At 48.9% G+C, this 15,000-nt stretch overlaps 1 protein-coding gene across 13 annotated transcripts in view; it reads left to right on the top strand.

Moving 5' to 3' along the window:
- The window catches only part of mctp1a (multiple C2 domains, transmembrane 1a), a 116,313-nt gene that overhangs the window by 88,879 nt on the left and 12,434 nt on the right, over positions 1–15,000 (top strand). For 5 of the 13 annotated variants that reach the window (XM_035529707.2, XM_035529705.2, XM_035529706.2 and 2 more), the window contains 2 exons: positions 6,247–6,303; positions 11,719–11,820. In XM_035529707.2, coding sequence (XP_035385600.1) covers positions 6,247–6,303; positions 11,719–11,820 — 159 coding nt within the window. The other 8 variants (XM_027006215.3, XM_035529708.2, XR_003410367.3 and 5 more) reach the window with 7 other exon arrangements.

The raw sequence follows: 15,000 nt of genomic DNA, 5'->3' as shown, positions 1-15,000 counted from the left end.
GAGAGAGACAGAGAGAGAGAGAGACAGAGAGAGAGACAGAGAGAGACAGAGACAGAGAGAGACAGAGAGAGACAGAGACAGAGAGAGACAGAGAGAGAGAGATACAGAGAGAGAGAGAGGAAGCCTCCTGACAGGCTTGTACAATATCCAGATAGTCTAAAAGCACCTGGATGGGATATTGTGTCCCTCAGTATGAATATGAATGAGGACGCATGCATATTAAACGCTACAGTGAGTAGAATTTGTGCGTTGTGTTGAGCCTGGCTTGGTCTAATATCTCAGGACTGAAGAGGCTGGCCTCCAGCTGCAGCTATCAGCTCTGCCACCTTCTCGTCTGTGTTGCCACTGGAACTTGTTCGTTTGTGGAAAACCTATTACGCTCTTGACTAAGTCAGTCCACAGAATAATTCTTAATGCACGCCGCCTGGATCATTTCATTTAGTATTTCATGACAGTGCCCCCTGCTGTTACGTTTGCGTGGGCGTTTATTTTTCTGTTCACATTGCCGCTGTATTATGTCCTTGTTATGTCTGCATTCTGTCGTAATAAATGTAGGCTATTAAAAGACATAGCTATGGAGACACACACAGACGCGCACCATATGTGCTCCGAACACTGAGATAAATGTGCGTCGTCACTCATACAGGGTGTTCCTTGTTTGCGTTTGTGAGCATTTCCCTGTGTTGTCAGAGTGCTGGGAAGTGGTGAGCTGTCTGGGAATGAGCCTATGGTTGTGTGGTTTCCTCTGTAGAGTGTTTAGGAAACCCCCAGCCATGACCCTGATATAACGGGAAAGTGGAGCAGAAAAGATGGAAAGAGCTAGCTGTTGCTAATTGCTTTATGTAAAATTAAACCGTGGTCCTTCAGTAAGGATCAGCATTGGGAAAGTTCTGGTTTCTGAAAGGGATCGGCCTAACTCGAAAAGAATGCAAACGTTACCCTGAACGCGGAGGAACAGGTCTCTGGAGGTCCACATCTCAGATTTGGTAACAATCATTTATTGTGGGTCCCAATAGCAGGCTGGAATATACAGGAAAAACAAACACCCACTTTCAGCTGTCATTTACTTGAAGAGGCCTGTTACCTCAAGGGTTGACATGCTGGCTCAACACTTAACCTGTAGTCAGCTGACCCCTGACTCTCGTATTCTTTGCCTTCGCTCCGCCTGCTGGCCCTCCACCAATTACCTGACCCCTCTGCCACGGGCTGTTATTGTTAAAGATTCTTTTTACCATCTGGGAGAACTATGCTCTAAACAGTAGGTTATGCTACCAAACTGGTGTATTCAAACAGGAGATGCTTAGCAGCTCTGAGATGTGTATAAGTAGGTTCCTTTAGTTCCTCCGCGAGGTTTTTTCCAAGCCATAGTGAATGGATATTATGTGGATGAATTCAGCGAGGGTGCAAGTCAGACAGATCATGACTTCTGAACCAAGGCTGTCCATCATCTGGAACTGTCAGAAGAGGACCCTTTCCCCTCAAAAACAAACAAGCAAAAAAAAAAAAAAAAAAAAAAAAAAAAGTAGCCAAACCTGTCAATCATGGTCTGAGCATAAGAAGAAATATCACAAAAGAACATACACAAGAAAATGATCGCTTGCCGTTATTTCACGTTGGCTACAGGGGCCACTACTGGCAAGAGCTGGAAGAACCCCCGCCTCCAGACCCCGGCTAGACCGATGGAACCTGTCAGCAGTCGTCCCCACCAGCCCCTCAAGCTCTGTTTGTTTGGAGTGGGTCGGGGGTCCAGGACAAGTGCTTGGGCTCAGTCAAGCATCAGACAGGCCCTGGAAGACCCGCTCCGCCGAACGCACTGGCCCTGAAAACAGTTTACCAGATGTTTTGAAGGTGTTAATTATAGCACATACTGTCAGAGCAGGAGAAACACAGTGACGTCTCTTTCACCAGCCTGTACGTAATTAAGCATCTTAAGGTCCTTCCCAGCAACCCTTGGCAGAGGTTGGGGGAGAGGGGCTGTGTTCCTACTTCCACCAATCCTTGAACCTTTTTCTTTCCGGCGCTCTTTAATTCCGGCTGAAATTAGCAGCGTATAGCGGTATACGATAGCTGCAGCCATGTTTCTCACATGTGTTATAAAACAAAACATTTGCATTGCCAGCAAAGATAATCACGCTAGAAGACTTCCAGACTCACATGGCATGTGATAAATTCTTTATTTGTTGCTTTTCTGGGGCTTTTTTTTTCTTTCTTTTTTTCTTTCTCTCCCCTTTTGCAAGTCTCTGTAGGTCAGCATATCATTGTTCTTAAATGCTACACAGCCCAGCAGGGGCAGCAGGCTCTGGGCATCATATATATTTCCACTGTGATGTAGGCAGTCAGCTGGAAGACCTGAAGCTCGTCTGTCTCTCACGGGGCTTGATCTTGGGAAGAAACCTGTCATGGATCCATCACTCTGTCTGACTTCCAGCCTGACGTCACTGTCGCGTGAGCCGCTATCATCTCGTGTGTCCAGCAAAAGAGCGGGCATGAAGGACCACATCCATCTCTTCAACAGCATATATATATATATTTTATCAGTTGAGAGAGAGTTGGAGGTGATCTGTACTGGAACCGAGCCTATTTTTTCCCCCTTACCTCAGCTCTTACCGTAAGAACTCGCAGTAGTTTCACACATCGCTATAGATAAACAGATACTTGAACACAGTTGGGGGTTTTTTTTTCCCCGACACTCCTTTCTTGTTTGGGCTGAGCTGTGTTTCCACGGTCTCTTCGACTGCGTGCGTGTGTGTGTGTGTAATTTGAAAAATGAAGCGCTTGGATGGGGCTTCATGAATAAGGGATAGGTTGGGTTTGTCCTCACTGCCTTTTGGTGCAGGTGGGCTGCTCTGGGGCCAGGGGTGGAGGCGGAAGGGCGGGGCCGAGAGAAGCCTGTCGAGTCCACCTCCGGCGTCAGTCCCACCTTGTTGACAAAGAGGGCTTGGCGAGATCCAGTCTTACGCTCGCGCTCCGAAAGGTGCTTCGCGCTGGCGCTGCTATCGCTGTGGCACTCGGCCTGTGAGCACAGTTGACAGGGATGCCACGCACATGCTGGTTTATAAAGGAGGGAGCGCATGACAGCAGGGGCAGAGAGTGGAGGAGGAGGAGGAGGAGGAGGAGGAGGAAGAGGAGCGGTCTTTAATCCGCCTCCAGTACTGCCGCCTGCTCCAGTGAGATGCAGCTCGTCTCCTCTGTGCTTGCCCCCTGACAGGTGACAAAATCAAAAGGTCATGTCACTTTGAACTGGTAGCATTTGTTGCCCCACTGATGCCCCCCCACCGCCGCCCCCACCTCACGCCGGCCTCCCCCCACCCCGCAATGCTGCACCACAACAACGACTCACTCGCACGCCCAGGCAGCAAGAGAGCTTGGCAGCTCAGGTCTGTGCCACCGTATCCATGTGAACTTTTGCACCTGCGGTTTTGATAACGACGTGAGCTCTCTGTCTCGGCTCCGTGAGCTCTCTGTCTCGGCCACCGCTGTCGACGGGCTGCCGTCGCTCTCGTGCCAGGGTTTTGTTTACAGAACACGGCTGTGTGCGCTCGTGTGGGTGTTTTACGCCGGCAGGGCGGGAGAGGGTTTACGCTCTGGCTCTAGACCTCTACAGATTCTAGGCGACCGTAAGCCGTGGCACTGATACCTCCGCTGACGCTCCTGGCAGTGCGCGACCCCCGGCGTCATCCCAAACAGCGGCGTCACACTTGCGGTCGTCCGATCGGGCGCTGTGCCGCATGGCACACTGCAACGCCGCGATCACCCACCCCACTCCCGTTTTGCCCACATAACTGCGCGCTCATGGCTGAATTAGTGGATCAGATCCGACGTTCAGAAACGCTAAACCGGCGTGGTGACAGATGAACACGGGCGCCCCTCGTAGCGCCCGCTCTTTGCCAGGAGCGCGGGTCTCGGGTCAGCCCCACCGACAGAGCTGGCGTGAGCGCAAGCCCTCGCCCCGACCAGCGGGGATCTGACAGCCTGCGGAGGGACCGCCTGGAGCAGAGCGGCTCCGCTGAGAGCCCTTATCAACCGTCCAGGCCTCTGCGTTTTCTCTTGGGTCTCTGGTCCACACGCCGCATACCAAACAGGACCAGGGCCCGAGCAGCTGCAGTGGCTGCAGAGATGTCTCCCATTTCAAAGAGGAGCAAGAGGAGAAGGAGTGAGGGGGGGGGGAAGAAGGGGGGGGTTGAAAGTACATATCTTAATGTCAGATGGGTTGTCTGGTGTGGGCGTGTATTCCCAGCGCACCTGTCACAGCGAAGGTTAGAATTAAAAGCACAGATAGCTCTGCTCTTCCTCTGCTGATAGCAGAGAGGAGAAAAAGTGTATTACCTGGCCAGGATGGAAGTGACAGGGAGTGTCTGGATAAGGGGGGCTGCCCTCGCCGAAAGGCCGGACTTGCGGAAGAACTTTCCAGCTCTCCTGCTCTCCGGCTGCTGTCCGTCACTGTAAAGAAAACAAAACAAAAAACCCACACTGACCGATTGCTGACCCACACTCGCCAATATCTGAGTCCTGCCCTAAGACGGCTCCCTTTTTTATTTGCCCCTAAAAAAAGGCTCCGGCTGATTGCTTAACGCTCGATTTGCGAATCCTGATTGATTCTGTCTTGCTGTGCAGCGTTCGGTACTAACCTCTGATTAACCCTGCCATTGAAACTGCATTACTCTGTTGGTGGACTGATGCACGCTTCCACGAAACAGCATCATCATCAGCACCATCATCATCACCCGCTCACTGCCAGCAGTCGCTGGAGCTGGTTGCAACCCTCCCCTTTTGTTTCTGTTGCTTGCAGCATTTGCATAAGTGGCTTATGGCAGCCTTTTAAAACAAGACAAAAGAACAAAAGCTATTGTTTGCTAAGCAGCAATTTTTTTTTTTTTGGACGTCACTGAAAACTTATTTAAGGGACGTGGAGAGCCAAAATATGAAAGGGGGGGAAAAAATCATAAAGAAGAAAGAACATTGCTCCCGATAGCTTTCGGGGTTTTTAGACTCAGGAGTTGCCTTATGTAAATAGCGTACACATGACCTTGAAGCTTTTGATGTGTGATTGACAAGAGGAGCCACAAGAGGAGAAATAACGATCTATCCATGTTCCCTCCTCCGGCAACGAAAACAGACATGCGATCCGGACTCGTTTCTGGCTCCCAGGGGCCACCCTGGCTTGATGGAGTGTTTTCAATTGACCGAGATAAACTCTTTATATTCCTGCCAATGTGCCTGACTTTGGTAGCAACACCTCGCTGTTGGCTCGTCCGGATTGGTAAATGAGACGACGGGATGCGAATAACAAATGCAAAAATTGTCAGCGCAGACAATGAGAGACTTTTTGGTTGTTGTTATTACTGTGATAATAATTTGGGGTATTATTTTAGATAATAAGAGCACTCCCTTTTATAAATGATCTTGCAGCATATCAAGAAATGGTCTGCTTCACTGAAACACCTTGCATCATAAATGACAGTAATTGTATTATATTTATACTTGTGTTAGCTTTAGCAACATTGAAGACAGGGCCTGTGTTTACAGAATCATGCAGTACAAGTGCACAACATGAAAGTGCAAAACCAAAGCATTGCTTTTGATTACTATGACAACAGTGTTGGCACAGGAGCCAAACGCAGCTATTGGGCACATGGTCCTTATGAACTGTGGAGACTTTTTATGTGTCCATCTTCAACTGCCTGGATCCATTCCCTTTGTTCTTCTTTGTGTGTGTGTGTGTGCGTGTGTGTGTGTGTGTGTGTGTGTGTGTGTGTGTGTGTGTGTGCGTGCGTGCGTGCGTGCGTGCGTGTGTGTGTGTTTTCACGTCCTTTAAAGAGAATTGAGCGGCTATAGGTTTGCTTTGGGGTCACAGGCACATAACTGTGGGCGAAGCAAGTCTTAAGGGGCTTGGCTGACACTATTGTGTTGCTGGTCTCGGTCCACTGAAGCATGTCGTTAGCATTCTGTGTCCCAGCTCGCTTTGCGATGGCCAGGCTGAGGTTATAACCTCGTGGACAACACGGTGCTGTTGATGAATTTAGAGCCCAAGAAAGTGCGGGATTTCTTTTCTTTCAAGAAAGAAAACCAAAACAAAACAAGCAAAAAAAAAACAAAACAAAAAAAACCCCCAAGCAGATCATTTGTTTTTCTTTACAGATGTGGTATTATAATCATGTGAAATTGATTTTCATTTTTTCCTCTTCTTCCTCCTCTTCTTCTTCTTCTTCTGTGTTTCTTTTGTTCTCTCCGTTTCACGCTCATTAGCAAGCCGTGGAGGACATACTGGTGGAGGAGGACGAAGACTATGACAGAGATGACAAGGTGATTATCGCACATGCTTGGAGACTTCTAGTTTGCAGGCTAACACGGATTCATTCGCAGTTAGATGACTGCAAAGATGTGACTTGACTTCCTGAACTAGAAGTGATGGAGTCTCCCTCCCAGGGGCTCTCACAGTGACGTATTCTTTGACGGTGTTTCCTTATCGGATGCTTCTGTTTTGAATCCTTTCCTGAAAAGATGCTTTAACTTTGTTTTTTTTTGTTTGTTTTTTTTAAATCTTAAGTCCAGATCTTTCTCGTATGTCTCTCTCGCTGAAGTTTGGTTTCTGCAAGCTGTGCCTTGCTCATCTCGTGGCATTTTGAGTGCGTCACATATAGCTCGGGTCTACAGCTGGGCTTTCTCTGCGTCCGTGCCGGAACGGGCCTGTAAATCCCAGTCCCTGCACCAACGAGAGTGCTTTTCTTTTCTTTTTTTATGCCCAGGATAAAGGTGAATGACGCGCACATAAATAAACTTGGCTTGAGGGTCCCAGTGTTGAGCTTCTGATATTTCTCAGGGCCTTTGAAGTGCAATTAATAGCATTCAAATGTCTGCAGGCCAAAATGAGGGCAGACAGAGCTGGGGCTGTTGACTGGGGGACGCGAGATGGAAGGGAGAGAGAGAGCCACATTACTCTTTTCCAAAATACCACTGCTGCTGGCTGCATTGTCTGGAAATGGGTCAGTATAACTAAGGGTCTGTCTGAGGAAGGTTGTAGAAATGAGGACATAGCTGGGATAATCTGGGAAGTGTGGGGTTTTCTTTGGGTTTTTTTTTGTAGTCTGTGGCAAGTTTTGAAACAATCTGCTAAACCCAATCGCTTGTTTAATCACCGGGCACACGCCAGCGTAGGCGCCACACAGCGGTATTGATGCTCTGGCAGGTTCTTAACATTTTCCCATCATGTGAATCTGAATGCCCAGAGGGCTGCCTACGTCAGGGGCGGAGCTTGCATATTAAGTATATGGGTGTAAGCGCGAAGGCCTAGGCACAGGCTACTCTACCCAAACGCAGAACTGCAAATGTACCCAAATACATAGAACTTTCTGAAAGGTAAAACATTAAGTTATTGTTGTAGTTCATTCTGCTTTCTGCAGCCGTCTCTGCATGGTTGGCCTGTGTGCACAGATCCCCAAGCACCCAGTGCAGCTCTGCCGTGGGCCTGTGTTGAAGTGAAACCCTGTGTAATCTTCAATGAAATGCAATAATATTTGGAATATTTGTGTGAACAATGACTTGGCGCTGGTACAGTGTGGCGTGTGAAAATGTAAAAACCGTTTACTCTTCTGGTGTTGGAATGGATGGAATTTTAAGGTCTTAGGTCAAGGATAGGTTTTGCTTAGGTTAAGAACTCCAAAGAAAAACCCCACCACAGCCAGGTTTGAGTAGATAGATAAATAAACTCAGCATTCTGATTATTAAACACTCCTTGTAGAGTCATGTAATGTATGATTGGGTAAACCTGGTTACTGGCTAAGTAAATTAGCCTTAGACATGGGCCAGTGTGTGGTGATTGTTCCCACGCTTTCATGTGTTTTATCTAGAAAGCTTACATCTTGTTTGTTTTACAATTGCAATTACGTTAATATGGTGTCCTGGTCAGTGTTCGTTTGCCTTGGCAAGTCTATAGAAAAACACACACACTAGACGCTACATCACAAAGGACATTTCATGCTTGAAGGTTTAACTCTCCGTATATTCCCACTGTATCCCAGCCCCGGTGTTTAGCTAGTGTCACGTCTTGGAAGCTGGCGCATTTTGAAACTCGCGATTATGTTTATCGCCATCACTGTACGGAGCCGCTCTGTATCACACACTACGAAGACCACGGTATGCCGACCCTGACAGGGTGTGCGTTTGATCTTCGCTCCTTACTGCCCGGGTTTCATTTCAGCTGTTGGGGAGTGGAAGGAGAGCCATTTTTCTTCTTTATTTCTCCTGCTGTCTCTGATTCGCTCTTCTCTTCCCTGCTCGTTCGCGCCACGACCGCTCTGATGCCGTCCTTTCCGGTTAGGTTTACCGTACCCGGCGTTGGAAGGGCGGGCGACATATGGGTGGAGCTTTGCTTTCCTCGCTCTCTTTCCGTTTCTTTTCTCACTCCCTCTCTCGCTCAGAGTTGGTGACCCCATGGTGACCCCATGCTCTCGCTGCTTCTTCTGATTGCTCAAATAGTACAATATTAAAGGTCAGGTCAGGTCAGCATTTCTTTCCCTGCTTTTTTTTCTTTTTTTACTGGATGAAGGTTTTGCAGTAAAAAAAAAAAAAAAAAAAAAAAAAAAGATGAATAAATGTGCCAAAGCCTCATTTTAATTGAACGTGAAGCATATGTTGCAAGTATGTGCAATAAGTCCCAGATGTTCCAGCCGGCCCGCTGCTTGGCTCTTCCCAGTCTGCACCAGGCAGCTATTAGCTGGATGACCTTTGGCCCCAGGGCTAAATGGGGTATTACATGGCAAAAAAGTGGAGCACCTGCTTCCCATTGGACAGCGGCCCCTGCGCGGGCCTGACCTGAGCCTCGGCAATGTGTTTTCGCTTAGTGCATCGCCGGGCGATCGTGAAAAGTGTCCTTCTTCCGAGCCGGTGTGGATATTAGTCGCTTGCTCTCTGTGAGAAGTCCAGCAGGGCTAATAGATGGTGATGGTTCAACGGCCGAAGTAAAGCAGGCACGCGGACATGACGGAGAGGGTGGGGGAGATGCAGCGGGGCTCACGGACGACCGCGTGGAAGGTTCAACAGACGTCCCCCTGGGATTAAACACCTGCCCAGGTGAAGTGAGGGCTGTATATCAAACGTGCAGTTCTTGTTTTCTCGCGCCGGTGAGGAACACACCAGCCTCCAGATGTGATGTGGAAACGGACGACCCTGTCTAGACTGTAGCTCATGCCTGCGTCGTGCAGCACTTTATGAACCCAGTAACAGACCCCTGGGTTTTCCCAGAGGCGTCTAGTTCAGCCAGGGGACGTAGTGCTGAGTGTGTGTGTGTGTGTGTGTGTGTGAGAATGTTGAGGAATCTGTCTCCAGAGAACTCACTGTCACCACCAAAAGAAATCGGCAGCCTGCATAATAACAGCCGGAAACATCTTAACACCTTCTCGCTGAGCTAAAAGCAAACACGTAGATGGAGTGGCAGGTCATTATGTAGGTGATAATGAGCTCACCACGCCCTGCAGTATTATTGTAAGACCCACCAAATGCGTACGCGTGGACCTTGAGAGGAATGGGGGAGCGCCAAGACTACGGCTATTAGTCGATATGCCACCACATCTGGTTTGCAGCTGTGGTTGTCTGTAGCCTCCCCCAAAAGGTCAATGGGTCATATTTTCTGTGCTTTTTATAGTTGGTGCACTGACCCTGGAACAGACTTTAGTGCTCATATGCTAATGCATTGTAACTGCATGTACTGAAGGAACTTTGTTTTCTTGCTCCGTTTCATCCTTTCCAAGATGTGCATTGTACACGGCCTAATAATTCTCACTTCTGAAATATCGTTATAGCAGAGGTAGTCTTTTGCCATCTCAGCTCCACATTCCGATCTCCTATGCCCCTGTTAAGTGTGTGATGTTCACAGTACTGCGCTGGGCTTGCTGTACGTTGGCACAAACGCCTAGGTATGAAGCCAGAGAGTGTGAAGCGGTGATCCGTCTCTGAGGCTCCAGGTCCCTGGGCAGAGAGCTGGTGGAAGGGTGGTGGGATTAGGGCTTCACGCATGGCTGGACACTGGAGCAGTTCTCTTCACACACGCACGCACACGTGCACACACAGCCTCAGGAGGAGGCTCCAGATAAGATACACACAGCAATCATGTCAAGCTCACAGGTTTACCAGAGCTTGCACACGCCTCCTTACATGACCAACAGCTGTTCAGAATTGTGTGTGTGTGTGTGTGTGTGTGTGTGTGTGTGCGTGCATATGTGAGTGAGTGAGTGTGTCTGTGTGTTTGTGTGCATTTGTGCTTTCTTCTCATTCTTTCTGTTTGTAGAATGCAGCAGCGGGTAACTGTGTGGCACTTCCTGTAAGTAAACACAACAAGCATGGAAACACTGAAGACATTCTAGTTAGAGAGGGAGAGAATGTGCTGTGGGAACATTCTCTTGTTTCACTTTAACGAGAAAAAAAGGTAAAACGAACACATTGTTGGGTGTGCAAATCCTGTTTATTTTTATTATCTGTTTTCTTGTTGTTAAAGTATATGTATATATGTATCTTTCATCACTGCTCTTTCATTCAGTTATAGGAGATCAGATAGCAGCATTCTGGGGAAAGGAGGTTTGTTGCGGTCTGGCTTGCTTTGGCATTTACACTCAGTAATCAGGCATCTAATGGGCTTGCGGGAGCAGCTGGGCTGTCTGATAGAAGCAGTGTGGTTATCGATGCCCTGACAGGTGCATGCTGGGTAATAACTGCCGCTGTATCACAGTCTCGGTGCCCTGGGGTGCCATTATGACACACTCCCGTTTCCATGACCCCTGGGCCTGTCGGCAACCCTAAAACCCATTTCACAGCCAGATCTCTCGTCTCTCTCGTCTCTCTGTCTCTCTCTCTCTCTCTCTCTCTCTCTCTTTCTTACTCTCATCATCTCCCCATAACTCCACAAGGGCGATATTAGCAGAAGAAAACACAAGCTAACCCCCTTGCACCGTGAAATGCCAAAGCTCTGATCCCAATTCATGCACAATTATGTCAGCTGGAATCGCACATTCCTAGCACGGCTTATCTGTAGATGCCACATGGAGCGCTCAGCGCGGCGGATGGGAGCGGTGCAGTTGATCTGGCTGATAGCTGCATGCCCGCATGTAATTGGCCTAAAGAGTACGACGGGGATTATTTTTGATACTTTGAAAAACTGTGACTGAAAACTTGTTCTGGGTCTTGTGATTCGCTGCGCGTGTCCTCGGGTAAGGAACCCTACGCCCACTGACCCCCCCCCCCCCCCCATCCCTCAGGAGTGCTGCGGAGAATGGAGCGAGAGAGATGGGAGGAAAAGTTTGTGCCGTTGTGAGTTTTTCTTTTCTTCCACGCGCCTCTGGAAGATGAAAGACGCTTTTGACCGGTGTTATTCCCACCACTTTTGTTTTTCTTTCTTTGAACCACTCCCTCCTTGCTTTTCTTTTTTCCGTAGACATGCTCTTAGGGTCTGCATTTTAATCATGTTTGACTAATAGAAAAAGAAACACAAAGAAAGGTGCTACGATAAGAAGAGTGCCCACGGACTCTCGGCGTTGTCTCAGTGCACAAACACAAGCTCGCCTGTCCTTTCCCTGATCCATTCGATCCATTTTATTTATACTTTCCGTTCTTTCATGGTCCCTCCAGATCACTCAGTATCTTTCAAAGTATATGCATGGTTTTTTTTTTTGCCTTAATTGTTTTATTACCTTGCTTTTAAAAGGATCTCAATTTATTCTGGTCCACAAGGTGCCGGGCTCTGGCGCCTTCCATGACGGCTGTCTGCCGCAAAGCCATATCCTCGAGGATATTTTGGCTTCCTGGCACTTTGAGTGGATTCGCGTCATGGTGGTAAGTGTGGTCCGTTTGTCTCGTGTCTGTCTTTTGTGACCCATCCTCTGTGCCGTACATTCGGGCTGTGTGTCGCAACGTTCCCCCACCGTTGTTGACTCTGTTCTCAGTTGTCCCTCATCAACCCCACATCCGTCTCTCCCACCCCCCAGTCGGAGGAGATCCCAGCTTTAAAACACCAGGTGTGTGTAATATTAGCATAGCTGCTAACATGTTTTTACGTCTTGGTGGGAAACGGGGAACTACTGAACCCCTAGTGATGAGACGTAGAAGTAGAATGACCTTTATTGGATTTCAGAACGTTTAGAGTGCCGTTGATGGTTTGGTCGGTACCAACAGCATGGCAACGTCGACCGTGCTAGCGAGGACTCCATGTCCCTCGTCACGTCTCGTGTTTTACGTCCCTCTCTGTCCTGCTTTAGCTTCTCACACCTTTCTCCGGAGTCCCGCGGGACGGTCCTAGCATGCCTCGTTAACTGTATGTGTCTGCATCTTGACGCACCCACGCTGCACAGGGATACTTGTGCTTGCACGGTCACCGCTGCCTCCCAGGAAGCCACTGAGATCAATCAGCGCCGCCCTCGGGTGACTGGCACTCGCCACGCCACCCCCTCAGCTCCACGCAGCGAATCTGGAACTTAATTTACAACAAAAGACCAAGATTCTGTGCCAAAAAGGCAAGGGAGCCAGCTAGGACCCTTTTAACTGCAGTTCTGAATGAATCATGAGAGTAGATCCTTGGTGTTTTTCTTCAAGACGGAGAGATGCCTTTGCCTTGTCAGTTGTAGCGGCGTACGTTTTAAAGAAACGCCGTAGAAATCCCACATTTGCACGCGCAGAATAGCAGGTCTGAACATTAATGTGCGATGAAGGCGCTGGTGATACTTTTAAGAGACGCGTGTGGGAAACGCTCAACATTTTGTCAGTGCAGCGGGAAGATGTAGGCAACACGGATTTCTCTGGTACCGAATGTCCCGCCGAAAGCCTGCGGCAGGCAGGCGGCGGCTGTGGTGACGTTCGTGTTGGTGGGCCAGCGTTGTGACTCCGTGACGGCCTGTTTCTCGAGATGGAGAGGGCGAGAGAGCGAATCCAGGGCAGTGGATGAAACTAATTGTGCCCCATTCATCATCAAGCGGCACCCTGGGACCCGGAGAGGACAGGATAAGGGGAGCAGGCGTACCAGGGTGAGGAAGGGGGTCGCAGCGGGGGCGAGGGCCAGCGGCAGCGGGTCGGAGGAGGCCTGGAGGGGCGCACGGGGGTAGGGGAGGGGCCGTTGGAGGGGGCGGGGAAAATGGGGGCAACGTTCGGCCCGACCTTGAGGCTGATGGAGTGGCTTGCCCGTTGGGTGTGGATGCCTGGAGAGTAATGGCGAAGGTGAACCTGGCTCTCCGGCAGCCCCATTAGAGCCTAATGCAGTTGTTTTAGCAGTGGAGCCATGGGAAGCAGAGGTCGGGCCCAAAATAAACTTCGTCCTCACCCGTGTGTGTGTCTCTCTCTCTCTCTCTCTCTCTTTCTCTCCCTTTCTTTCTCTCTCTCTCTCTCTCTCTCTCTCCCTACATCTCCCTTTCCCTCACTCTGTTTCTCTCTCCCTCTCTCCCCGATGCATGTTAACACCTCTGTACATCCACATATCAAAGTGAGTAGTATGGCACAGTGGTGGCACGGAATTGCACAGAATTGCTACAAACTTTGGCTGAGGTCCACACACAGACATGGACCAAGTTCCTGGATGCTCTGGCGTCGGAGTGAGCGTCTGCTAGAGGAACCTGTCAGGACACGATGGTGGAGAACAATAGAGAAAAGACAGCCGTACCCTTATGACAACAGAGAGATGTATATATTTCGCCTGTTCTCCAAAGGACTCTTGGGGGGTCTTGGGTGGGGGTAAATCATTTATTAAAAAAATGCTCACTTCAAAACGAAACATCTGCTTCTTTCATGTCGTTCTGGCGAGGAGCCAAAAGCACCCAGCGATATCGAATGCTGGTTGGAGGTTACTGTTCCAGCCTAAAACTGAGCGCTCTCCAGCCGTGATGGAAACCCACGATACGCTACCATTTGCCTGGAGAACCTCTGACACTGTTGGCTGTGCAGAAAGGAAAATGAGCGCTTCAAAGTGTTTACACTTTAAAGCATCCAGTGGATGCAGGCGTTTTTATCTCCTAACGATTGCTGTGCTTGGAGTTGTAGGACAATGGCAGGTACATATGCCATATGTCACGTTCCCAACCGACATCTTTGTGCTTGTTGCTATCTGACATATTCCTCCCAAAGGAGCCCCTGCTTCAGACATTTAAAGACTGTATTTAAGAAACATTATGTGCTGCAAAGCAGTGCAGTGTGGAATGTACAGCTGACAGCACACCCTTGCTTGGAATTGGACTAAATAACCTTCTCAAACAATGAGCCACTCTGGTTTCTAGGTGTTCCAGGTTACTCTGCAAAGTCATCAAAATGCCTCCATCACTTCTACCGTCTCGACACTGATCGCCCTGCCGTTTAAACCCACAGCGATTCAACTTGCACTGTAAAAAAAGAAAAAAAGAAAAACTGTGTGAAGGACGAGTTTGGGTGGAACGCGAGAGTGACAGGATGGCCGCTGTTAGACCCTGGTCCACAAGGCTCCGCGGGGAAAAGCCTGCTCCAGGGCTTGTGGCCACACTCACCGCTACCATGTGGCTTCCTCTGGCCATGCCGGGCTTCCCGGAAAGCCTCACTGAGCGCGCTCAGAGAACAATACATGTCTTTCTAAACAGGAGTTGCGCGCGCACGCGAGCGCACACACACACACACACACACACACACACACACACACACACACTGCGTAATAACACGGATCCTCTAAACGCTACTTTGGACAGCTGCAGTTAGTGATGTAGGACTGCTATAAGCATATGTCTTGACATGCAAAATTTGGCACATCCAGCTGAAAATATATTGGGTATTGTATACGAGCGTAATTAGCATTCTTCCTCCCTGTTTAACACAGAGAAAAGGAAAAACGGAGCAAATGAGATCCTGCAAAAAAAAAAAAAAGAATTGCCAAATTTGTGTTTTTGCAGTGTAATTCATAATTCATATAGATATTTTTCGGGGGTGGGAGCTTTGCATCATTGATCCCTTTATGTAAACACCTGGCACGCAATATTTAGGATGGCTAATGGGATCTAGTGAGCAGTC

This window comes from Electrophorus electricus, chromosome 5, assembly GCF_041902795.1.
Source record: "Electrophorus electricus isolate QZ-2024a chromosome 5, ASM4190279v1, whole genome shotgun sequence".
Classification (NCBI taxonomy): domain Eukaryota; kingdom Metazoa; phylum Chordata; class Actinopteri; order Gymnotiformes; family Gymnotidae; genus Electrophorus; species Electrophorus electricus.
This window is presented reverse-complemented; position numbering and strand designations above follow the sequence as displayed.